Source organism: Corvus kubaryi, unplaced genomic scaffold (genome assembly GCF_017639235.1).
Source record: "Corvus kubaryi isolate FWS band 111438036 unplaced genomic scaffold, C.kubaryi_AGA036_p1.0 37391, whole genome shotgun sequence".
NCBI lineage: Eukaryota > Metazoa > Chordata > Aves > Passeriformes > Corvidae > Corvus > Corvus kubaryi.
In genome coordinates this window covers 10,688,338-10,713,485 of record NW_024581130.1, presented here as the reverse complement: position 1 = coordinate 10,713,485, position 25,148 = coordinate 10,688,338, and the positions used below count along the sequence as shown (strand labels likewise).

Sequence of the window (25,148 nt, the reverse complement as noted above, 5' to 3'; positions counted from 1 at the left end):
CCTGATTTAGAAGCCAAATATATCACTGATGAAAATGAGAGGGTAGAACATCCAGTCATTTATTCCAGTACAGTGGTCATGATTGTTGAATTAGATTTATTCAAATGAACCTCAACATTTTGCCACAGAAGTCAGTGGTGCCAGGGTTTGAGAGCAGTGGGATTTGGGGCACGGGAGGGGGGACTGTGCTGTGGCTCTTTGGGTGCTCAGCAGGGGGAGTACCGACCCACGCTCGCTTTTATTTAATGAAATAAACTACTTTAAAAGGTGGGTGTAAATCCACTGCTGATTACCTCCTTCCAGCCTTTGCTGGCAGCCAGCAGCCAGTATCAGTGGGGCTTGGCATGGAAACACTCTCCAAGGGTCATTCCATTGGCTCTGCTCTGGGATGAGGGCCAAGGGGACACACAGATAAACCGGGCAGTGACGCACAGCAAAGCCAAATTCTCCACCAGCAAAGCAGGATTAACGTGTTCCGTTCACTCTGCCGGGGCGATTTGCTCAGCAGCACCTGAGGAGGATGGAGTTACTCGGGTGTTACTCTTTTCAGGAGGGAAAACTTCCAAGAAATTGAAGGAAACAAAAAGCAAAGTGGTGACCAGTGATAGGACCCGAGGGAACATCTGGAGCTGTGGCAGGACAGGTTTAGGTTGGGTATCAGGGAAAAGTTCTTCCCGCAGAGGGTGCTGGGCACTGCCCAGGCTCCCCAGGGAATGGGCACGGCTCCGAGGCTGCCAGAGCTCCAGGAGCATTTGGACAGCGCTGCCAGGGATGCCCAGGGTGGGGTTGTTGGGGTGTCTGTGCAGGGCCAGGGGCTGGACTGGATGATCCCTGTGGGGCCCTTCCTGCTCAGGAGATTGTGTGATTCTGTGGAAAAGGAGCAGACCGAGGTGCAGAGGTTGTGTCTGTGCTCTCCATGGAGGAGAGAGATTTCCAATGAAGTAGGAGTTGGATGCTGGACACCTGCACTGTGTGGGTGCACACAGGCTCTGGGGTGTGCCACGATTTCCAGCCCCCCACTTCCATCACACGATTCCCCTGAACTCCCTCTGACCGCTCCAAGTGAGGCTGGTGGAAACTGAAGATGCTCTGCAACCTTCCCCAAAGTGCCCATTAAACCCTGCGTGGCTCCAAAGGGTCCGAGCGCGTTCCTTCCAGGTGGCCTGGCAGGTAATCGGGTGCCTCCTGGGAATGGCACTTGTGCAGTCATGGGTGAATACAGGGCTGGCATGTTTTCCTGCAGGATCCCTGCCTTCCCTTCAGCACGAAACTCTGCTTAATGGAAGTGCTGAGCTCTCCAAAGTGCTGCCATGCAGCCTGGGAAAACCTTTCCGATATCGCTGTACTGGTGGGGTTTTGTACCTGAATTCCATGGTCAGAGTATGGATTTTCCCAGCAGCTCTCTCCAAAGCACAGGAGAATTCATGCATTCTGCATTCTGATCCTTGTTTCCTACAGGAATAAAGGGGAAATACTGATGATGTCACATGTAAGTCTGTGGAGCACCTTCATGGTCCTTCCTATTCCTGGAGAATCCACCTGTATTTTCCCTCGGTGGCTTCTGTGCTCACACAGGTTGTTTATTTCTTTCCAGGGGTGCCATTTGGTTGATAAAATCCTAATTCCTGTTTTTCTCTCATTTCAGGTTATCCAACAGGCTATCCCACCGCTGCCCCAGCCTACAATCCCAACATGTATCCAACCAGCAGCCCTGGCTACGCCCCAGGTAAAAATCCGTAAAAGGGCCTGAAAACATTCCTTGCTCATCCATTTCCAAGCACATGCTGGAGATGAAAAATAGTATCTCACCCTCGCATTCGACTTTTGGTTGCTTGGGATGTTTACTCTGAATGGTTTTGCCTCAGAGGAGCCACAGGATTTTAAAACTTGCTAATGAAGCCGTCTTTGAGCGTGCAGCAGGAAGAGCTGCTTGCATAAGGAACACAAAGCTGGACTTCGTGCCAGTCTTGCTAAACCCTCTCTCCCTTTAATTGCCAAGTTTTCAGTCTCTCAGTTGTCATAAAATCAGTGGATCCCCAGGCTCAGGCACTTTCCAAGGCTGATGAAACAGGAATGAGGGGTTTGTTGCCAAAATCTTTTGATTTTGTCTTCTCCACATCACAGTTTACACATATTCCGTAAAACTGTTTATTGTGGATGATTCTGGAAGGGATCTGTTGTGTTTGGTTTGGGTTTATGTGCTTTTGATAAGGTCTTTAGCTGTGTTTCTTCCCATTAAAGCCTTAACATGAAACATGAAACAAGTTTTGTTCCCCTGGATGTGTGCTGGCCACCCTCAAATTCCCCTGAAGGAGAAAACATGGGAGGAATTAAATGAAAACAACTCCACAGAATAAGAAAAAGCCCATAAATTTATTAGTAGCTTGTCCTGCCAGAGGCTGGCGACGTCCTCCCTGCTCAGCCAGGAATGTAAATACTGCAGCATTCCAGCATTTTGGCCTGGATATTATAAAATGTCACTTGTCCCCAGTCATGCAGGCAGCAGCTCTTCCACTGAGTGGGCAGATGGCCAGGGGAGCACCCAAGTGAGAGGAAACCCCAAATCACTGCAGGATAGGGATTTTTGGGGGCGTCTGTATTGCTTCTTGTACATTTTAGACACCGTCCTTGGGAGGGTGGAGGTTCCATTAGAAAACAAACTGAAACAGCCCTCAGAAAGAGGTGTCCAAGGCCAGGTTGCATGGGCTTGGAGCAACCTGGGATAGTGGAAGGTGTCCCTGGCCACAGCAGGGAGACGAGCTTTAAGGTCCCTTCCAACCTGAACAGTTGAGAAAAGCAGGAGAGAACAAGGAAACACAGGGAGAACCCTGAAAACTGGGGTTCTCCCAGGCAGGCAGCAGCAAACCCTTGGACATCCCTTCTGGAACCCCATCGTTCCAGCCTGCCCCCTCCACCCAGCAGAAGGGACACTCAGTGGGAGCCAAGCTCTCCATCTGCCCTGGTCTCCCCTCACTGAAAACAGCCTTCAGAAGCTTCCTCACAATTGTTCCACGTGCAATAATCCCCCCAAACCTTGTTAGTCAGCAGCTTTTCCAAGATGTTGGTTGTTCCCTACCTTTGTCCCCGTGGCTGTGGGGTCCTCTCATGAAAAATGCTTTGATTTCTGCTCTGTTTTATCACTTCAGTCCTTTGCAGAAAGCAGCTCTGCAGATTCATTAAGGCTCGAGTTGCTGATTTATTTTTTTTTTTTTAAAGCCATGCCAATTATTGTCTGTTGCTTTAGACTTGCATGATGTGGTCAGTCTTCTTTGTGCCAGTCAGCCTTTTGTTCATTCCCAATGCTCCCTTCTCAAGTGCAATCCTAATCTTTCCTGACTTGCTTTCCCAAAAAAGTCCTCTGATCATTTTTGTCCCCCCTCACCAGATCTCTTTGTTGCGCAGCTTAATGCTCAAGCCAGAGAGCTGCCACGGCCACTTGATATTTAAATTTCATTCCTCTGTTTCTCATCCTTAAAAAATGCTTTTAATAATTTCCACCTTGGAAATCTCCTGATGTCCAGAGAGCTGACAGGTTGTTTTGCATGGAGAGCAAAAGCCTTGCAGTGGGTAACACAGCTAAGCACTAAACTCGCAAGGAAACAATGAAGATTAAGATTCAGAAATTAAAATTGGGGTTAAAATGCTGAACCTTTTATAGAGTTTCCCATAAATCTTGAGGCCAAGTTGGAGAGACCTGGTCCAGGTAAAGGTGTCCCTGCCCAAGGCACAGGGTTGGAACTGGGTTGTCATTAAGGTCCTTTCCCACCCAAGCCAGTCTGTGGTTCTGTTATAAACAATTTTGCAGCTCTTGAAATCAATACAATTTAATATCACAGCAGGCTATCAAACCATTTTAACTACTGTGGGAAGCAGGAGCAGGCTCTGCTGCTCAGGACCTCCCAGCACCACATCCAGTGGTCCCTTCTCAATGGAAAACTGACTTCCAGGAGAAAAAAAATAAGAGCTTTTGTGAGATAACTGATAGAAAAGAGGCACCATAAAATCTCCCAGCAGTGGGGACATGGGACAGAGTGACAGCATCCTCAACTGCGTTAAATGGAATTGGGCTGAACTAATCCTGTGGTTCAGTGGCCGAGTTAAAACCTGCATCAGTATGGAGAGTGTTTCCTCACATTGAAGGAGCTGCTGTCACACAGGAGGCTGGAGGCAACCTGGAGAGGAACGTGCTCCTGGTGTCCTTCAAACACACTGGGAATTGGCCTGGGGATTAAAATCTTGGACTTGTGACACAGCAGACTAATTCTAAGTATGTTTTTAAGGGATTTTAGACATTGAGTCTAAAAAAGAAAGAGATGCTGCACATTCCCAGCAGAATTACTGCTCCTGAGCATCTCATGCATGGACAAGGTCCTGTTCCAAACCTCCCAGGCTGGGGAGGGGGGGGTACCTGCTGGCAGAAATCCTTCCAGCTCACGAAGAAGCAATCACAAACCAAGGGTTCATCTGATTGGCCATGTGGCAATTAACCAGGCAAACGTGCCCCTTAGTACTGCTTGGAATAGAGGTTGGAAAGGGTGGGAAGAGCATCCCTTGCTTGTGGCTTCTGGATTTGTGGGATGTAACTGCAAGCAAGGTCTTGAACAGAACTATTCAGACCCAGCTTGATCATCCTCTCTGCTCCACCCTGAAGGTGCTCCTTAGGTGTCTCTTGCCCCAAACCTCATGAATTGTTTTGGGATTCCATGCAAAGTCTTGGCAGGAGATCAACCCCTGAGTGAAGATAAATCCAGTTCTCAAATGCCACCTGCTTTTGTCCCTGCTGTTCTCCGAACACTCCCTGATGCCCAGCTGCAAATCAGCAAAGGTCATGCTCTTTTGACCTCATGGTTCCCAAAATCCTGTCATCCACATGGGAAATTTAACAGTGTAGTGACCTAAACTTTGTAGCAGCATCAGAAATGGGTAAGGAATCAAGGAGAGGACCTTGGAGAAATCTGGAGTCCCCTTGGTCCAGCACCACCAGTGAGGAAGGGAAATGGTAACTGGAGCTAGTCTTGATTTCTCCCTCTCCCAGTGCCAGGTTTCTAGTGGATATTTGCTGGTGTTTGAGCTCAAAAGGTGTTAGATTATTCCACAGATTATCCCTACAAGCAAGGGCGTGAGTTGGACTGGATGATCCTTGTTGGTCCCTCCCAACTCAGGATGTTCTGTGATTCTATGAATTCCTTTCCATTCCAATTCAAGTTCTTGCCTTGTGTGATTTTCCTGCTGCATTTTTCCAGTTTTTAGAGGGAGAGACACAAGGCAAAACACCAGCGTTGCAAACTCAGGCTTGCAATAATCCTGTTTTTTTAGGACACTGTTCTTTAAAACAAAAAAAATCCCTTTTAAGTATGCAAAAATGAGCATCTAAAATCACTCTGCTGCAGAGACACAATTAAAAAAAATAAAATTATGTATGTCTTCATTAAGCCTGGTGCATGTTCCCTCCCAGGCATTCTGCCTGCCTCGTGGTTGTTTTGTTTTAACTTCCTTCATTAAAGCCTCCCTTTTTATTTTCCTGAAAGTAGGACACACACTTTGCTCGTGTAGGCTGGCTGAGGCTGGAGCTGTGTTTATTAATAATGCAGGGCAGAAGTAATGGCTTTGCAGTGGTGCCCATACAGAGCAGAACTGAAATCAGCCTCAGAAATCAGGGATCCGTGTGGCAATGTCGTGGGACAGGACCGAGGCTCTGATCCCCCATTCCTGCTTCTGGATCCTGCCTGCAGGAAATGCTGCTTTGCAGGAGGTTGGAGCATCAGCAGTGCTCTGAGCCATTCTCTAGGGGGGCCCACTGACTCTTTGGGGACACCACTGGGTTCCCCAAAGGGGTATCTTGGGGTCTGGAGGGGTGAATATCCTGTAGTACCTCGCAAGGCTTTCCAAGGATAAGTGCTCCCATCATTTTGAGGCACTCAGGCACGGGATTGCCTGGGGAATTTAGCTTGTTGCAAACTTTGTTCAGGGCTGGAGGCTGTATCCATCTCAAATGAGGTTGTCAGAGGGAAGCAAGAAATCCCACAATGGTTTGGGTTGGAAGGGTTCATATTTTTGTCTTTTCCACTTAAAATATGTCCTGAACATTCCCACATTGACTATAGGTCCTGTCAGGAAAACAGAGTGGTCCCAGCACTGCAGAGACCCGCAGCTCACATTGTTTGCTCAGTTCCCACCCCTTGCTTTGCCAGGGATTAAGCTGGTAATGAGTAAAAGCTTTTAATTTAATTTCTTTTTAGGCGAGAGGATAACCCAAATGCACAAGGCACTGATTGGAGGTAGCCCTTAAATGATACGAAATAGTCATGGCTGGATTGTGATCCCTGGGAATTACTGCAAAGGACCAGGAGGTATTAATGGTCCTGGAAGCCACCTTGATCCATGTTTTGTGTAGTTTTAGGTGATGGATTCTCCGAGGATCCGTGATTTAATAAAGAACATGCAGAGCTGTGGCAATCTCCCAGCCATCTCCAACCCAAATTGCCTTGATTTTGTGGCAGGTTTAATGTGGAGAGGGAAAACCACAGAGGAAGGATTCGTGTAACATTGGAATGAATTGTCTCATCAGTCTCGCAGATTAAAACCTCTGTGAAATGCAGAGGCAAAAATGAATCTGATTCTGAATAAAAGCGTAAGCGAAGGAGTTTCTGTCACAGCGCTGGGAGCTGCTCTCCAGTGTGATGTTCCTGAGTGCAGCCTACCATGGAAAATAAAGCAAGGCAGCCTGGAAATCCTTAATAACTCCCAAACCTTTGGGAGAGGGCAGAGACTTGGAGCAGGAAATGATCAGTGACTGAGTGGAGGAGAACTTGGGCTCGAATCTCTCATTTCCCACAAACCTCCTGGCTTTCTGTTGAAGGAGGAGGAGGGAGGAGCAGGTTTCCACATCTCCAGCAGTGGAGCAGCATCCAGGTAGATGTCACACCCAGGAATATCTTCCCCAGCTGATGATGGCCAGTAAAGCAGCACTGCTGGGTGTCCTCCATGCTCCCCATTCCTGCCCCACTCCAGGAGAGTCTCAGGAGGGTTTGGTGGACCTCAGACCTGCAGCAGTGCTTCCCTGCACTCTCTGGGAAGTGGATTTCCATCCACTAGGATGTGTTGTGCTGCTGTGGGCTGTGTCTCCACTGCCAATTCCTCCTCAGCCTCCTCAGTCCCTCATTCCCAACTTCCAGCCCTGTGACACTCCAGATTTACAGCGGTACCTTCAGAGAGGGTTAATTCAGGGTCTGAGCAGATGTGGAGGGTGTGGAACATCTCTGCTCGGCCTTGGGGCTGCAGGAAGATTTCCAAGCCCCGACCAAGGTGTGAAGTCCCTTCCGTGGGGCTCGGCACCCCAGGGATAGGAACTTGGGGAGGAAGAGATTAGCAAGGTGCTTCCAATGTGACATAAATGCAGGAAGTTGTCTGTCATTTCTCTGTGTGACACCTCTTCTCTGTTCCATTCAAGCCACACTTCTGATGAAACAGGCCTGGCCCCAGACCTCCTCCTCCTGTGCCACTGAGGGCACCTTCCACCTCCCAGTGGACACTGGCACCGAGAACAGAACCTACCAGGCTTCTTCTGCAGCATTCAGTAAATAAACCTTTTCCTCTGGGGTTTTACCGGGTTGGTTTGTGCCCGTTTGCCTCCCCTGCTGGGGGTTGATTTGTGGACTGGGAGGTTTGGGTTGGGAGAGACTTAAAGACCATCTTGTTCTGACCCCCATGGGCACCTTGCACTAGACCAGGTTGCTCCAAGCCCCATCCAACCTGGCTTTGATGGATTAAAACCATGAAGGATCATGAAAAGGAGAGTACTGACCCTCCTGCTGCTTCTGCAGAGGAGGAATTCCAGTAGAGAAGGTGAAACCTCTCTCTTAGCTGAGTGTTTGATTGCTGGGAGCAACCTGGCATGGTTCACAAGTGTTCATCTCCAAAGGGAGATTATTCCCTATTCCCTTAAAACTGAAAGAATTCCAAAATAAAGCCTGATTTTCAAGGAACACGGTTGAAACTCCCCCCTTTTAACCCAGCCTGGCTGAGCAGGAGCAGGGGGAGGAGGTGCTGTTTAGGGATCGCAGTCAAACAGGCTTTTCCAGTGGAGCCTTGTCATCTCATCCCTGAAGAGGGTAAGTAATGCCTCCAGGAGGGCTGATAAGCTCCCTGATAAACCCTGGGATGCTTTCCCTGGTATGTGGGGTGTCCTCTGGCCCCTGCCTGACTGTTCCCTGCTAAATCTGGGGCATGAGTGGTGTGGGGTCAGAGTGTTCCTCACCTTCCAGCTACTCCAGACTCCCTTTTCCTGCTAAATTAAATCAATTACACAGCAAGGTGAGAAGAAGAAATATAATTTTTTTTTAATGAAAAGAGTTATTAAAAAAAAAAATTTAACAAGCCTTTGGGAGACTTTCTCTTGGAAAAGGGATGTCCCTACCATTCCTTGGGATAGGGGCTGAACACCGGGCATGGTCCAGCCCTTGGAGCATCTCTGGGGCCTCCTCTGGACTGCCTCCAGCAGCTCCACGTCCTTCTGCTGTTGGCCCCAGGGCTGGAAGCAGCGCTGCAGGTGGGGTCTCACCTGAGCAGGGCACAGGGGCAGAATCTGGACGTGGACATCCAGTCAGTTCCTTATCCAGCTGAGGAATCCTGCTTGTGGTGAACCCTGGAAACAAGCGGAGGTGGCAACACAAAATTCCCCACTTAGCTCTTTTTCCCCCCAACCAGCCTTTTATAGGAAGGCATTTCTGTGCAATCCAGGGCACTTGTGAGCTGCAGGATCAATAAGGCTGAGATTTCTCGAGTGACATGAGGGATTTAATCAGCAATTTTAATAGATGCTGGAGCTGAAGGGCTCACTGCTGCTGAACCACAAAGCGGCAGCAGCACGGGCCACGCCAGCCTAATCCTAATAAGGTGTTAGTCATAATTAGGTTTTAAAATTAGCTGCCAGACAGAGAGGAGCCTCCATCATCTTGTGTCACTAAGCCTTGATTTCACATTGTTTTACCTGCAGGTTGTTCTGTTTTTTCCCGAGTTTATAAACACAGCAGATTACATCTGCCTGGGCTATTATGTTTAATACCTTTTTAGTACAGGAGATAAATTGTCCATGATTCATCAATTGGGAAACCACTACAAATCTTGGTATTCAAAGTGGTGAAACCACACAGGCTTGAGCAGGTCCACACCTCTAGACACCCTTCAGAAGTGAAGTGTGATGATGAGAACTGGCAGCCTCCCAGGTCTTTGTTTGAAAAAACGAGCTCAGAACAGAGAAAAAAATCCATTAGATGGAAAAACAGGAGGTTGGTTGGTCTGTGGGTGACGTTGGGTTCCTGGAGGAGTCCTGATGGAGAAGGCTCCACTTCTGCACTGATCAGTATTTCAAACCTTTTCCACCTCTCAGTTAAAGATGGTTGCTCTCCTGCTAATGTGAGTGAGGAAGAGGGTCACAGCTACTCCCCTTGTTAATTAACACCTATTCTTCCAACCTGCAATAATCAGGAAGTGGTGAGACGCTGTTTGGGAGTTCCTAAATGCTCCATGTGTTCTTCGTGCTGTTTCAGTGCTTGGAGGAGATGTGGGATATTAGACTTGAAATCTTGGCCTTCTCTAATTGCTGAACACTGGTGGTGGGAGTACCTAAGTTAAATATATTGGAGTGTTCCGGCTGGGCTGAGCCTTGACTTCTCCTCTCCATCCCACACAGTCTTTGGGGCCCATTTTCTCCCAGCCCTCCTGCCAGCCCTGGCCACCATTCCTCAGCAGCCATTCCAGCCCCTGACTGGGATCCCTCTTGTCTCTCTCAGGGTACACTGCGGGGACCCCCTACAAGGTGCCACCGACCCAGAGCAACAACGCCCCTCCTCCCTACTCGCCGTCTCCGAATCCGTACCAAACCGCGATGTACCCCATCAGAAGTGCCTACCCACAGCAGAACCTGTACACCCAGGTAGGTGCCACCTCCTGTCACCAGAGCTTCCTGCAGGGCTCTATCCTTGCACTCAGGGCTGAGCCAGCTTGGTGTGATGGAGGTGCTGGTAACACCTTGATATCCCTTCCCACGGAAAATCCGGAGCTTCTCAGAGCAATGTGGCCCTACAACTTCCCTGGCTTTTCTTCCCCTTTATGTTGAATAACCAACTTTTCCAGCAGCTGCAGTCTCATGGAGTGATTTCCCCGTGCCTTGCTGAGACTGGAGCATCTCGCTGATCCACTGTCACCTTGCATTGCATAATGTCACCTTCCAGTGCCTCTCCTGAAACCGCATAAGCCATTGGGGTCCAAACCCGCCCCTGCACACTGGTTCTCCTCCGATCCCAGCCACAGCATCTGCCATTTGTCCTGTCAACCTTTGTAGCTCCTGAAAGAAAGAAGTGATGGAGTAGCTGCCTTGCACCTCCTTCTCCCCTTAATCCAGACCTTCAGAAGTTCTCTGACAGCTTTCACTAACACACAGTAAAATCTCCCTTTTGCTGATTGAAATCCTTGTTTTCTTTCCTCCCATCCCTGGTTTGCAGGTCCTGACAGTGTTGCTGCCTGGGGACAGCAGTTCTCTCCCTCATGCATCTCCTCATTTCAGGCCCTTCATTACTTTGCACGTGAAGCTTTTTCTGTTGGCTCCTTTTATTCCCATGCAACCTTCTCCCTTTATTTCAAAACCCTGTGAGTCTTGGCAGCCTGGATTTTGGTGCCCCATTGGAAAGAAGAAGAAGACACAATTCCTGGTCCCAAGCACCTTGGGATCATCCGAGAGCCATGGCTTGTCCTTTTCTTCCATCTCTTGTTCCTTTTCTACACCAGCAGCCATTTGTGTCCAGGCCCTGTTTCATCCCACCAAAGGATGAAGGCGGCATGGTTTGTCCTGGGTGGATTGACTCTTCGACTGCTGGTTCCCTCCTCATCCATTCCACATATCCACTGGTCCAGGTCTCCAGGCACAGGAGCTGTCCATGGGAAGCACCAGCCCTTCGGCAGGGCTTGAATTACAGAACCGAGGAATCGTTAGATTGGAAAAGAACCTGGAGTGATGGTGGGATTTTTTGTTTTCCCTTCTCCAACAGGGAGCTTATTACACCCAGCCCGTGTACGCGGCCCAGCCTCACGTCATCCACCACACCACGGTGGTGCAGCCCAACAGCATCCCCTCGGCCATCTACCCGGCCCCGGTGGCCGCGCCCCGCACCAACGGCGTGGCCATGGGCATGGTCGCTGGCACCACCATGGCGATGTCAGCAGGTAAGGAGGGAACCCTTCCCGTGCTCTGAGTCCTGCACAAAGAGTTCTCTGCGCATCCGGCGTGCTGCCTCAGCCCTTATACACCGTTCACCTGCTGGTTTTGCATGCTGGTTACTGCCCCTTTGCAGGCAAAAATCCAGTAATTTGCCCCAAAATCCTGATCTGACTCAGCAGAGGAGACCTTTGGTTTGGTTCACTCCTGTGTCCTTAGATATATTATTCTGTATCCTTAAATATATTATTCTTTCCTCTGTCTGTTCCTTAAGTGAAGGAATAACCAGGTTGGTCCATCTTCAAGTAGTTGTATTTCTCTCAAGTTCCTGTTTTCAAGACACTTATGGTCATGTTTTTGTTTGACAAAATTAATATTAACCTTGGTTTATCTATCCCAGTTCCTCTACATTTTATGGGCAGATTCTATCTGCAATTAATTGATAGTGCATTAAGTAAGGATAGGGGCAGGTTTTATTTTTTCCAAAGCCTGTATTTTTCTCCTTAACAATTCTTAGGATTGTATATTGAATTATGCCAAGAAATGCATCATTCATCCTTTTGCATCTGCATTAGCTGTGAAGTAGGAGTCTGTAATGGGACACAATCCCTATTCCAAGCAGAGATATTGCAGCCTGGATGTGACAAGAACCACTCTGAGAGATTTACTGTTGCTTCTATTGAGATGTGGATAAATGTAATTAATGCACGTGGGATGTGTTAGAATTTCATTAATAACATTTGTAGAGAGATACCCAGAAACTGAGAATTTGGTTTGAGTACCCAGTTGCTCCCAGAACAGAGTAGTCCAGGGCTTTGTTCTCCCTTCCCATGAAGGCACTGTGCAAATTCTGACCTGAAATTCCTCTGTTGGCCAACTGCAGACCAAAAAAAAAAGCTCATCTTATTTTCCCCTGGAGATCTGTTGGCTTTTTTCCTCATCTTGCTTTGCATCCCTCATCCCTTCCAGTTTGTTTCAGATCTGTGCAGTGATTTGCTGTCCTAGTTTAGCCCAGTGCTTTCAGCAGGCAGATGTCAGCAGGTTGTGGCCAGCTCTACTGCCGGTCTTTAGGGACAAGAAACACTGGGAAAATCAAGGAAAACCCTTAAGGTTAAGGGCCAAAGGTAGCATGGAAGATCTGCTGGAGCTTCAGGTGTTTTTATTCTGTTAGTGGTGCTGGCTGATCCCAGTCACGTGGGTCCAACACCTTCGATTCACGTCTGATAGGCAGAATAATATCTGGGAAAAGGAAAAAGGAGGCACTGGTGCTGTTCCTGCCCCACTGTACCCTCGGGTGCCACCTCCTCTGCTCCGTGACAAGTGTTCCTCTGTGTCCTTGCAGGGACCTTGTTGACCACCCCCCAACACACTGCCATCGGAGCACATCCCGTGTCCGTGCCAACGTACAGGGCTCAAGGAACCCCCACCTACAGCTACGTACCTCCACACTGGTAAACCACTGGCCAATCCATGTGAGTGCTGCCTCTTGCTCTGAATGAGCCTCCAAACCCCATCCAGCCCGGCCTCGGACACTGCAGGGATGGGGCTTCTCTGGGCCACCTGTGCCAGGGCCTCCCCACTCTCAGAGGAAGGAGTTCCTTCCCAGTATCCCATCTAGCCCTGCCTTCTGGCAGTTTAAAACCATTACCCCAGGCCCATCACTGCATTCCCTGACAGAGAGGCCCTCCCCATCTTCATGTCACTGGAATATTTCTTTTCCCCTGCTGGGAGATCATGCTGTTCGTTAGCACCGGCGTTGCCTGCGGCTGCCTGTGTGTTCCTGTCATGCTCAGGATCCCAGAAATCCCAACTGCCTCTTCCAGGAGCCCTTGGCCCATCATGCCCAATTACCAGGACAGGCAGCTGATGGGAACACAGTGCTGCCCAGGGAGGCAGCAGAGATCCCATCCAGCCCTGGGGTTATCTAAAATCTCTGTGCCACACAAATTACGCTGGGCTCATCCTGCCCCTCCCAAATTGGTGTGCAATTAGCAGGGAGCATCCCATCTGCATGTTTGTAATCCCCTGCATTGGGTATCACCGGCGAGCTGCTGCTTTCCCAGCTCCCTTGCCTGAGAAATCGCCCGCAGGGATGGTTAAATTCCTTATGGATCAGCTGCATGTGGTGCAGGGATGCAGAGAGGAGGGGAACATCCTTCTAACTCCCTGTTTTTGTTGTGTTTGGTCTCTTCCAGATCCGGAGTCAAACATTGTATGCAACTACACAAGTCTTACATCGGTGCTGCGGCCGCTGGGCTGCAGCGCCTTGTCTGTTTGCAAGAACAAAAGAAAAAAAAAGTGCAAGGGTCACTTTATGCATTCTTTAGTGGTTTTTGTAAAAGCTGCTTTTTCTAATCTTCTGCCTCTTTTTTTCCCCCCTCCTCCCCCTTTCTCCTTCTCCCACATGAATTGTGTAACACACATACTGACACTGAGCAATAGTCAAGTTCTCTCTTTGGTCCTATCATTTGAAAGCTCAGAATCTTCACTTTTCCAGCATTGCCCAGCTGAGTGGTGCAAAGATCCCCCCCACTTATTGTTCGTTTGGGTTCTTTTTGTTATTTTTCTGTTGTCGTCGTTGTTGACAAGAGCCTAGATTTTTTTTGGCTAGTAAGAGTGGTTGATGTTCAGGGTACTATGTGAAAAGCACAGCGCTGGTAGGCAGGCTTATTCCGATTTGGTTTGGGTATTTTTAGTTGAAGAATATAAATTATTCAATCTTCCATAACATATTACGAGAAAATTGGTGTCTTCCAGATAGCTGTCGTGATAGATTATAAATGCATTATCTGCAGTGGAATTCTGAACTCATCCCTTCTTTTTGTAGGAGTAAGAGAATATAAATATAATTAGCAACGTAACACACTTGTCTTAGGAAGCACGAGGACTGGTCACCAGCGGGTCTTTGGTCTGCTTTTTCCAACTGGGCAAACGGATCGTGGGTGATGGGAAGGGAGCAGCGGGAAGACACGTGCCCTGGGAGCATCTTGCACCTCTTGCGAAAGCGGGATGCTCCCCCTCAGCCACGTCCTGGGGCGGTGGGAGGGAGAAGGTGGCTCCTTCCTTGCTGGCTGCTGTTTGCAGGCAGAGATGTGCTGGGCAGCTGCCGAGGGAAGCAAGGAGATGTCCAAAGGTAGGGCTGAAGAGCTTCTCCCGGTTCAGGGTTTGGTCTGAAGAGCTTCTCCAGAGTATGGTGGTGTGGGAAAAGAGGGCATCGGGTTGAGGGAGATGGGTCTTCAAGGCAGGGTGAGGGGAAGATGGGTGGCTTCACCTTGCACCCATGGTGTTGGCAAGGCTGAGACCAAACTGTGCTGCCTCTGTGGCAGTTGAGGTATCCCCGTCCCGTTCTTTGGGTTACAGCTCCAAGACTTCCAGGAGAAATGTTCATCCAAGCACAAATACCAGCACCATAGAGGAAGGCTGGGGAGGGGGATGATGTCTGGCTGCTCTGCTTGGAGAGGTGGGAGAGGAGGAAGCAATAGCAATAAACATGTCGCCTTCTTCACGGGAAGGCACCTGAGAAGAGGTGACAGCAGGGAAGGTGATCCACAGTTGACATGGACCAGGATAGAGGACACCAGGCATGCAGAGGCTGTGGACACCAGGGTTGTTTTGGGGGGGTTTGGCTTACCCTGGGACATGGGGACAGGAAGCTGGTGACATCCCACCTTGGGGTGTCCAAGTAGAGCAATAAGTTGTCTCGAGGGCAGCAGAGGGAGTTTGGATTTGCAGACAATGCTTGTGGCCAGTTTGTTTTTAAATCCTTGTCACTAAACCCAGCATAGAAACAAGGTTTTTGGGATTTTATTGGTTTTTTGAGACAAAAGCTTGGTTGGGTTTTGATTTTTGCCTCAAGTGTGCCAAAAGTATTCCATGCTCTCTGTGGTGTCTCCCAGCTTGGCTTCTGCTGCCACTGGGAGGAGCTCCTGGAGCTGCTTCCCTTGAGCACGGGCCAGATGGGGAGTAACAAGGGATCCCAGGAGGACTTTTCCTCCCACTGGCTGGTCCCAGGTGGTTTGTCAGGTTGGGTGTTGGCATTGGCATTTTTGTTTGGGGGTCATTTGGTTGATTCTGCTGGTTTTAAAGGAAATCTAGAGCAAAGCTCTGGTTGACCTCCTCAGCCTCAAAGGGAACAAAGTGGGGGAAGACTGCACAGCAGTGCTGTGGGGTGGGGAAGGGGCACCCTTGGGTTGTACTTCAGGTTTGTACAGAGGGAAAGGAAAAGGAAAAAAGAGAAAAAGAGCCAATAATCAGCGGGTTCCCCATTTGGCTTGGCAAAGGCTAGGATTAGTAAAGAGCAACAGGACCTTGGGAAATAACACCACTACATTGTCCTTCCACTGTTTGTAGCACGTTGCAGTTAAACCTGGGCCAAAAAACCCCCAGTAGATCCCAGGAAGTGAAGACTTCTGAGGTCCCCTTTTTTCCTCTCGTGTTGACTTTGTGTTACGTACCAGGAGTTGTCTGTCAGCGTTGAGTCAGGTCTCCCAACATAATAGCACTCTGGTTTGCAGGGTCCAACGAGCTTTGAGATCCCAGCCTGGGCTCTGCAAAGGACCTCTCCCAACAGACATCCTCCCACCACTGTCCCAGGCACCCTGCACCACCTTAGGAACAAGTGCTAAAGTTTTGGCCGCTGTGTGGAAAGGAGATGGGCTTTCTCCTGGAAGGAAAAAACATTAAAGGTGGGGGAGAAAGCCCCAGGAGTTGAGTGTGGTTCCCACTGATGAGACCTGACATGGGGCAGTTGGGTTTTAATTCCTTCACTTGGATCAATAGCAGATCCAGTGCTCCTCACCCCATTATTCCCAGGCAGAAATACTGTGGAGAGGTGAAATATTTGCCACCTGTTGCACCAGAGGCTTTAGTGAGGGCATTGGTAACCAGCCTTGGGCCACTGTGTGGAACCAGGGCCACCACATGGCTCTGGGACCACCACACGGTGCCAGGCTTGGGTAGCTCTTTCCCAAGGTGGCTTCATGGGGCTGCCGTGGTGGTGGGGAGATGCTTCCTGCCCTTTCCTTAATCCCAAGTCCTTCCCTTGGTCACATCATGGCTTAAGTGAGGGTCATGGGAAGGTCACAGTGGAGGCCACCAGCTTCTCAAATATTTCATTCCAGCAAAGCTTTGCTGACATTGGTCAAGGAAAAGGGTTTTCCATGGTGAAGAATCACATCGGGCATTAGTGGGGAAGAGCAGGAGGGGTTAAACCATCCTTAGCAGCCACTGAAGTGTCTGAGATTAAAATTCCAGCTAAAGAGGAAGGAAAATAACTCCAAACCATTAACCCATCCCTGCCCTTACCTGTGCTTTAAACACGAGCTGCAATGCAAGATTTGGGGGCAAATAGGATTTTAGTGATGGTGGTGACCCCCAAACCCCAGGAGCCCCTTGCAGCCTGAAGCCATCACGCCTCCAAGTGGCTGAACCCTCCGGGCAAGGATTTGTTCCTGCATTTTATGAATAATAAATCACCCAGTTCAGCATTGTTGCAGTTCTGGGATGTAATTCCCAGGAAGCATTATTTAAGGGGTTTGTTTTAATGGGGGGTGTTCAGAGCATTGGGTTTTCCTCCAACCACCGGCCTCCCGCCAAACCTGGTCCTTCCCCAAGAGACACCCCCCTTTGCTGCCCCCTTCCTCTCCTCCTGCATCCCCGCAGGCAATGGGGGATGATGTGGTTCCCAGCTGGGGGGCATGAAATGGGATCCTGGTTTTTTAGGGGGGTGCAAAACAACATCTGAGGCTTTATTTTGGGTAAAATCCAACCAGCCAACAATAGCAATAAGAGCTGCTGGATACCCATAAATCCATGTGGTTTTGGTTTAGGTTGTTTTTTGAATTGCCAATGTTTTCAGGCCCTCCAACTCTCATCCCCAAACTGTGGTGACCCTCTGCCCATCTTCCGTTCGCTCCTGAGCCAGGATCAGCCTCCAAATATTTTCTCCGTTGTGCGTTAGCATTCCCTTAGGGAAAAAAGGAAAATAAATACGGAGCTTGGGACGGAGGAAACCTTGGAAAAGGTGTTTTTGTGGCATGTTGCACCATGGCACTTGGAGATTCTCTGGCATTCAGGTAAAAGAACTTGTGGGAATGTTTGCAGGGCAGGAATAGCAAAATACGTGGTTTGACAGGAGTGATTCCTGTTTGGAAATGCTTGATTGTGCTGCTTGTAGGGAATAATCTTGATGCAACATGGCCACCTGCAGCCTCCCTGCATCCTCCTGCAAGGGATGGAGCTGGGAGATGGAATTTTCCTGGGGGCAGAGGGGTTCAGGATCAGGGGAGGGATTTGTAGGGAAGCATGGTGAGGTGCAGGATCACACCCAAACCCTCCCCTTCCCACAACACGGCCTCAACCCTCGCCAGGCTCCCACCCCTCTTTCTATGTAATTAATTTTTAAATTAATTTTGACCACCAGACTAGCTCATTTTTAAGTACTATTGGACCTCTTAAATAAAAATAAATACCAAAAGAAATTCCCCAAAAGAAAAAAAAAAAAAAAAATTAAACCCAAGAGTAACCATGTCTTCCAAGTCTAAATCTCACAGGTGTGTAGGGAACATGGCCTTGGACTGATGCCCTGGGAGCCCCACAGCCTCAGTTTGTCCATCAGAAGTGTGAATTTGGGGTTATTTTCCCGTTTGTTTTCTGTTCTGGTTTTGGTTCTGAAGATCAGGTCGTGATCTCCCTGACAGATTTCAGCCAAGAGTTTGTAACTGTACGATATTTACTGTAAGATGTAGAACATTCGGTAACTATTAAAATGTTTCCAAAAAAAATTAAATAAATAAATAAAAGAGCCTGGGAGGGTTTGGTGGTTGGTTTTTTGGCACAATGATGTAGTGGAGAGGTGAATGAGACCGGCCATAAACCCTTTTTTTGGGTTGGTGGTTGAGGTTGACGGTCTCCAACCCAACCTTGGGTGGTTTATCCCAGTGGTCCCAACATGGCCAAGCCAGCGTGATCCCAGAGAAGCAATTCCTATGAAACGTGAAGTGTGTGATCTTCATGGTGATCATCACCACCGTGTCCTCCTGAACTGAGACTTTGGAGAGAGGATGGATGGATGGATGCAGGTGACCAGCTTTGCCCAGAGCAATCCGTGCCCCATCTGGGTTGTTGGGAAGGGGGGAGTTGTTGCATGCTCCAGTGATTCATTATCCTGCGATGCTGAGTGCTGGCATTTGGTGATGGAGAGAAACTGGGAGTTCATGATGGCCCTGGAGAGTTCAACAGACCCAGAGAGTGATCATGAAATGGCATCCAGTGTCTTCTGTGTTTCCAATGGAGCTGTGCTGTGGCACCATGGTTCCCAGAGATGATGATTCCTGTGGCCACCACCACCGGCATTGCAGCTCCCGGAGTTATTATTTGTCAGGCCACCACACTGTGACCACCACCAGACCTCAGGGACAGAGAATCCTTGTCACCAGCCAAGCAAGATGTTGGATTTGCTGTGCTGCTGTTGGACACCTTGGTGGCAGGAGCAGAAGCTGAGCTGCCACCTCCAGCACTTCACAGCTCTGAGCGGGACAATGTGCAGTGTCCTCCATCCCCTCCACGGGGTCTTTGTGGCTGTCACTGACCCCTGTGGAGGTGCCTGCTGTGGAGGACAAGGGATGTACCACAGGTGAGCCTGGATTGGGCCCTTTGCACCACCCAAAGGTGGCAGGAGTCACTCGGTGTCACTCATCCATGGCTGGCACTTCCCAACCTGCCCCTCCCTGGCCCAGCCTGAGGCCATTCCCTCTCCTCCTGTCCCTGTTCCCTGGGAGCAGAGCCCGACCCCCCCCCGGCTGCCCCCTCCTGTCAGGGAGCTGTGCAGAGCCACAAGGTCCCCCCTGAGCCTCCTTTGCTCCAGGCTGAGCCCCTTTCCCAGCTCCCTCAGCCTCTCCGGGGGCTCCAGCCCCTTCCCAGCTCTGTTCCCTTCCCTGGACATGCTCCAGCCCCTCAGTGTCCTTGTCGGAAGGGGGCCAGAGCCGGATGGTCACAGCAGCAGCGCTGCTGGAGGAGGGGATGGGGGGACGTGAGGGAGGGCACGTGAGCCCGTGCAGCTGCCCATGAGTCACGGAGCAGCCCCCGGCCGTGCCACCCTGTGCCAGGCCCTGCCAGCACCCTGCGGCGTGGGACACCCCCTCGCTCCTGCCTTGCTGTCCCCACAGTGTTAACGCTGTGTCCCTACAGCGCTAATGCTCCATCCTCCAGCCTTCAGAACCCCTTTCTCCAGGAAGGGCCCCCAGGGCTCCCCACCACCCTCCCTGCACACCCCCTCACCTCGTGGGGCCGTCGGTGCTGTTCAGCCACGGGGGTCACATCCCGCTGCTGGCGGGGAGGGGACCACGGAGGGGCTCTCCCCCTGCCTCGCTCCTCATCTCAGGGATCCGGGACACCCGGAACCTGTTGGAGAGCATCACGTCAGCCTGTCCCCCCTTGCAGAGGGGATACACACCAGGGGGTGTCCCTGCTTACCTGCCAATGGAGAGGATGGTCACCTCGCTGGGATGAGCTCTGGGTTTGGGGGCCTTGGTGGCACTGAGCGATGGCAGCACCTCGGGCCACTTCTGGCTGCAGCGGGCGCACGGGGCCGGTCCCTGCACTGTGTGCAGGTGCTGCTGGTGGTGGCAGGCGGGGGGAAACTGAGGCAGGAGGTGCAGCCTGGGGAGGGGGGAGATGCCATCAGTGTGGGGGTGATCCCACCATGAGGGGTCCTCAGTGCAGCCTTAGGGGCACTCTTACTTATTGAGGGGGGCACAGCTCGGTGGCATCAGCTGTTGCCTCTGATGCTCCTTCAGCAGCTCCTCCAGCGCCGCTGCATTTTCTGTGTGTGGGAAGACACCAAGGAGTTGCGGGTCATGGGGCTCTGGCCCAGGTCACCCCCTCTTCCCCCTTCCCAGGGACCCCCTGACCTTTCTTCTCCGTGATCAGCCGCACCAGCACCCCAATGGTGTCCTCGTTGGCATCCTCCAGCTGGTAGATGGAGCTGGGACCTGGAGGCAGAAGTTAGGGAAAACTCGGTGATGGGGCATAAGGCACCCCAAGGACAAGAGGGATGCCCTGGGACAGTGAGGACCAGGAGCCACAGGAATGGGCTGAGCGAGAGGAGATGGGTGTGGGATCACCAAAGGTGTCACAGCCCAACTGGGGCTCACCGGTGCCGCCGGGCTGGGGCTCCTTGCTGGCAGTGCAGTGATAACCCTTCTTCTTCAGCAGGTTGCAGACCAGGATTCCCAGCAATCCCATGGCACAGAAGACCGGGACAATGGTCAGCACGGCCGCCTGCGCTGCTGCCGCCTCCTCCTCTTCCTCACCCAGCAGGGTCACCCGCGTCCCGTTGATTCCCAGTGCCCGGCCCGGCATTTCGGGGCTGCGGGCTCTCCGGTGGCCTGCAAGGAGGCACGGTATGAGCCTCAGAGAGGGGCTTTGTTGGGATTAAATCCCGTTCCCCCAGGAGCCCTACACCAGGGAAGCAGAAGCCACGTGTGTCATGAGCAGAGGTGTCCTCAGCTGCAGGTGATCCCAGCAGGACATTGTGCCCCATCCCTGGGGGGGACAGATCCCGAGTGGCGTCCCCGGGGCGAGGGCCGGCACAAGCTCCTCCATCACCCCCAGCCCCGGGGTGACACCTCCGGCTCGAGCACCCACCTGGGCACCCCGGGGTGCCGCGGGGAGCAGCGGCGCAGGGCAGGCACCGGCCCCGGGGCTCCCTCTCCCCTCCAGGGCTGTGAAACCTGCGGGGTGGGAGGGGAGTGTCAGGACACGGCCCGAGCGGGGGCGGGGCTGGGCTCGCCGTCCCCCCGGCTGGGCTCACCCCGGCAGGCAGGCTCCGCACCGGCTGTCGCTCGCCGCTGTCCCCGCTGCCACCAGGATCCTGTTCCCGGCGCCGCACTGGGTGTGGGCGGCGCAGGACGCGTCCCCCAGGGAGAAGGTGCCGGGGGGACAAGCTCGGCACGTCCCCGCTGGATCCTGCGGTGAGGGAAAGGGGGGTGAGCGACGGGCGGGCCCCGCACCTTCCCTCCGGGTGGAGGTGCCGCGGGTGGGCACGGCTTACCCCGGTGGGCTCCTCTCCGGGCGGGCATCCCGCTGGCCCCCGCGCCGGGGGACTGCAGCTCCCGGCCCCCTGGGCAGGTCTGCTCAGCACCTGGGGGAGGATCAGAGCGCTCAGTGCCGGCTGCCGCGGCTCCCCCGCAGCCTGTGCCGGCAGTGGTGTGGCTCCGGTGGCACTGTGGCAGATGCCATCCCGTCACAGGTGATGCCATGGGTGCCACCCTCTCGCTTGCCCCACAGCCAGTGGACCCCCTTCACCAGTGGCGTGTGGGGTATGAACCCACTGGATGCACCACGATGGATGCAAACCCATCCCCATGTCCTATACGGCTATGGGGTGGTGTTTGAGCATCAGAGAAGCAGAGGGGTGGGATGGGGCAGACGAGGCCATACGCACCCCCAGGACAGTGACAAGCCACCAGTGCATCCCGCTCCTCTTCATCACCAGGGGAGACCTGCCCAAGGGAGAGCACCGGGGTCATCATCCAGGGAAAACCCCACTGGAAAAGTAACATGGGGGCCCTTTTTCTCCCCAGTGGGATGCTCCAAGGCATCTGCCTAAATATCCCTGCAGCAGCAGTCCTGAACCATCCCCTAGGAAGTTTTTTTAGAGATTTCATGGAATGCCCGGCATCACCCCTTCCCTTGGAGATCCCAGCTCCATCCCAAACTGGAGAGGGACCAACCTCAGCCGTGGAGCCACACCATTCATGCAAGGAGCAGGCTAAGGAGCAGATGATGCTGAAAAACGTCAAAGAAAGGTTTTTCCTGCTCCGGAGGAAATCCTCTTGCATCTGTCACAAGGAAGTGAAGCCACTAAAAAAATTAAGAAGTATTTAAATAAAAACTGGGACAAAACAAAAGGTGTTTCCCAGAGTCTCATCCCCCCTCTTTGGGCCCAGCAATTGACTGTTAAAATTAAAATCTATGCTGACAGCACATGGGAAGGAAGGAAGGAACAAATAAATAACAACCCAAACCCGGATCCAGCCTCCGCATGGAAATCCTGCTGCCCGCATGGAAATTCCCCCCCCGGTCGTCACGGTCCTGTGAGAGCCCCGGCAGAGCTTCGTTACAGCCTGTGCCTGACGAGTTTCTCCTAATTAGTGGCCGGCACCACCCTGAGATGCAGCCAGTTACACATGAGGGGGGTCCTGGTGGCGAGCGGGGCTGAGCTGGGTGTTCACAGGACATGGACTGGGACATGATGGCACAACCTGAAATGAGCATCCTCCATGCTCCAGTTCCCTCCAGTAGCTCCCAGTACAGGAGCACCCCTTCAGGATGCCAGCATGGAGCCAGCCGGCCCAGCTCCTGAATCTCCCTGGGATTTGGGATGCGCCTCTCCAGCATACTCGTGCGAGCTCTCCACCCTCTAATCCAGCACTAATAAACTCGAGTTTAAGCCTAACATGAAGCATTTTAATCCTCTGGGGCGATGGAGTTCAAGCACTTTAGGGACACACCGAGTTGTTTGGGGACCTGCTCTGCTGGAGAAGAAATGGCCTCAGGAGGGGACAGGGAGGTCCCACCGCGGCTGAGGGACCACGAGCATCCCGGCTCACCAGTGCATTCCAGATCATGATAACTGGATCTAAACACCACCAGGAGCAGGTGTAAAGTTGATCTGAGACCAATCTTAATCTAAGGATTAAGGACATCCCTCAGATGCCCAAGACGCTGCCATGGGGATGGAGGAGATGCAGGGACCAGAGGGTGCCAGCTCCTGGTTGGCACTGGGGCTTTGCCCAGTCACAGCCATCCCAGGGCTGGGGGCAGCTTGGGGCGATCCCAGGGGGGGCTGGGGGATGCAGGCACAAATCTTCGGCTGCTGATGCTGGAATGCCCAGCTGCCCTCACGCACTCCTAAAATCGACAGGATTTGCCCCTCCAAGAACCAGAGGAAACCAAAAAATAACCCCACCAGTGCCAGACCTGGCTGCTTTTGAGGACACTCCAAGCTCCACCACCCCCGTACTCCACCTGACTGGTGCATCAATGCCAATATACCAGAAAAGGCGACTTGGTTTTGGAAACCTCCCCAAATCCCTCCGGGTCACACGAGCCCTTTATTCCCCTTAATACAGCCTGTAACCTAAAACTGCCCGCTGGGATTCCAGCGAGGGTTTCCCCTCCCTGTGGGGGAACAGGGTTTCAGCCGATGGCTCCTGCAGACAAACAGAGGGAAAAAGGAGCAACTGTTCGGAAAAACTTTGGGGAGCAGCTGCTGGAGACAGCCTGGGACAAGGAGGGGATTGTCCGGCAGATGGAGCGAAATCATCGCACCCCGCGGGCCCCATCGGAGCTGTGGGAACAACCGAGCCGCCACAGAATTCCAGCATTAAAGTCAAATGATGCCGGGGGCAGCGCAGGGGCCGCGCACAGCCGCGGCAGCGGCACGTCCCGGCCCCGTCTCGGGGTGCAGCCCCGCACCGCAGCATCCCGGCTGATGCAGCTCTTTGGCTCCGAGCCCTGGGATTTTCCAGCTCTGGCAAAAAAAAAAGAGAGACCCGACACGGTTCCTACCCTTTTCCCAGGCAGCTGGAGGTGAGTATTCCTTAACCTACTTTTTCCTCCTCTCCCCCCTTTATTTTAACCTACTTTGGCGCTGCAGCAGCCGCAGCCTCCCGGACCCGCGGAGCTCTCCCCAGCGCATCCCGCTCCAGGCGGAGCTCCCCCCGTGCCCCACTTTAGGGATAAGCCCAAGACAACAACACTGCCCACCTCTTTTAGCGCAAAGCGGGGGTCGAGCATCCCAAAAAGCACCAGGCCGTCTCCTTGCGCAACCCAAAGCTGCAGAAACCCCAACCCCAGACCCCCCCATGGGGGAATAACCCTTTAAGGCGGAATAATCCGAGCCGCCCCGGGCAGAGGGGGTGTCCCTGTGCCGGGGTGTCCCTTACCTGTCCCCGCCGCGGAGCCCCTGGGCTCCCCCCGGGGCCGCCCCGTCGGTCGCGCCTCCTCCTCATGAATGAACCCGCGGGCGCGCGGCTCCGCGAGCCCCGCCCGCGCTCGTGACGTCACACGCCGAGACCGCGCCCCCGGCAGCGCCCCCGGCAGCGCCCCCTGCCGGCCGAGGCGGGGACGGCGGGAATTGCGGGAATTACGGGCGGGAACCGGGCCGGGGGCGGGATTTGTAGGGGATGGGCTTCATCCCACCCGCGGAGGGGTTGGGGGGGGAAAACGGGAACAACCTGATCGGGGTGGGTTTTACGTGCCCAGCAGGAAATATAAAAAAAAAAATAAGGGGTTTTTTTTCTCCCCCAAATGGACTCGCAGGGGGCACCCAGGAGTGCTGCACCCCGCTTTCCTACCTGTCCTACAGCATGCCGTGCCTTGTCCTTGTCCTGTTCCCTAGGGGGGACAGTTTTCCCACAGTGGGGACACCCTGTTGCAGTCAGGCCGGGTGTTCCCTCTGTTCCTCTCAGTTTTCCCCAGGACGACCTGGTGTCCCCTATTCCAGCTGTCCGGTGTCCCATTTGTCCAGCCAGGGAGTGCCACATCCCGATGCGCTGTGGCACACGGGATGGATATCCCGATATCCCCCTCAGGGTTATCCAGGACAGAATAACTGCACCCCAGTAGTGGAAACAATTTCTTCCTCCCCCCGGGGGTCTTCATCACCAGTGGCACCGGTGGGTGACATTCCCAGTGACGCCAATGGGCGGTGGGAGCCGTGCCCGTCCTCATCCTGTCCCTGCCACCCCATCCCGAGGTGAAGGATGAGACCACGCTGGGATCATTCCGGCACGGGTGACCTTTAATAACAAAGAGCCCCCAAGTGACCGAAATCCTCCCCCCCACCCTTTCCCAAAATATCCTCATCATCCCAATTATAGCACACACCCACTCACCCTGCTGACGGACAGACGGATGGCTCCATGTGGGA

The 25,148-nt window shown here is 52.5% G+C and overlaps 2 protein-coding genes across 5 annotated transcripts; one reads left to right on the top strand and one right to left on the bottom strand.

Moving 5' to 3' along the window:
• Positions 1 to 1,616: 1,616 nt before the first annotated feature.
• On the top strand, positions 1,617 to 18,015 carry FAM168A (family with sequence similarity 168 member A). The gene is made up of 6 exons (XM_042038108.1): positions 1,617 to 1,726; positions 7,451 to 7,576; positions 9,792 to 9,934; positions 11,046 to 11,220; positions 12,555 to 12,684; positions 13,408 to 18,015. The coding sequence occupies exons 1-5, from the start codon at positions 1,693 to 1,695 to the stop codon at positions 12,665 to 12,667; spliced, it is 591 nt and encodes a 196-aa protein (XP_041894042.1). The 5' UTR covers positions 1,617 to 1,692; the 3' UTR covers positions 12,668 to 12,684; positions 13,408 to 18,015.
• Positions 17,925 to 24,246, bottom strand: RELT (RELT TNF receptor). Of its 4 annotated transcripts, none has more exons than XM_042038107.1 (11): positions 24,163 to 24,246; positions 21,657 to 21,714; positions 21,264 to 21,353; positions 21,024 to 21,178; positions 20,858 to 20,943; positions 20,365 to 20,598; positions 20,122 to 20,202; positions 19,952 to 20,033; positions 19,685 to 19,870; positions 19,490 to 19,612; positions 17,925 to 18,818 (listed from the first exon to the last, which is right to left on the bottom strand). In XM_042038107.1, exons 2-10 carry the CDS (start codon positions 21,699 to 21,701, stop codon positions 19,525 to 19,527), a joined length of 1,047 nt encoding a protein of 348 aa, XP_041894041.1. In that variant the 5' UTR covers positions 21,702 to 21,714; positions 24,163 to 24,246; the 3' UTR covers positions 17,925 to 18,818; positions 19,490 to 19,524. The 4 variants fall into 4 exon arrangements, with proteins under 4 accessions (XP_041894041.1, XP_041894037.1, XP_041894039.1 ...); XM_042038103.1 differs by lacking the exon at positions 24,163 to 24,246 and adding an exon at positions 21,946 to 22,037; XM_042038105.1 differs by lacking the exon at positions 24,163 to 24,246 and adding an exon at positions 21,946 to 22,037 and having other exon boundaries at positions 17,925 to 18,815.
• Positions 24,247 to 25,148: the final 902 nt, after the last annotated feature.

Coding starts and splice junctions, on each gene's coding strand:
- FAM168A (XM_042038108.1), top strand. CDS start 1,693: ATGTATCCAACCAGCAGCCCTGGCTACGCCCCAG. Junction 9,935..11,045: donor AGCAGAACCTGTACACCCAG/GTAGGTGCCACC, acceptor CTTCTCCAACAG/GGAGCTTATTACACCCAGCC. Junction 11,221..12,554: donor CACCATGGCGATGTCAGCAG/GTAAGGAGGGAA, acceptor GTGTCCTTGCAG/GGACCTTGTTGACCACCCCC.
- RELT (XM_042038103.1), bottom strand. CDS start 21,971: ATGAATGGTGTGGCTCCACGGCTGAG. Junction 21,715..21,945: donor GGTGTGGCTCCACGGCTGAG/GTTGGTCCCTCT, acceptor TCCCTTGGGCAG/GTCTCCCCTGGTGATGAAGA. Junction 21,179..21,263: donor CCGGAGAGGAGCCCACCGGG/GTAAGCCGTGCC, acceptor CCCTCACCGCAG/GATCCAGCGGGGACGTGCCG.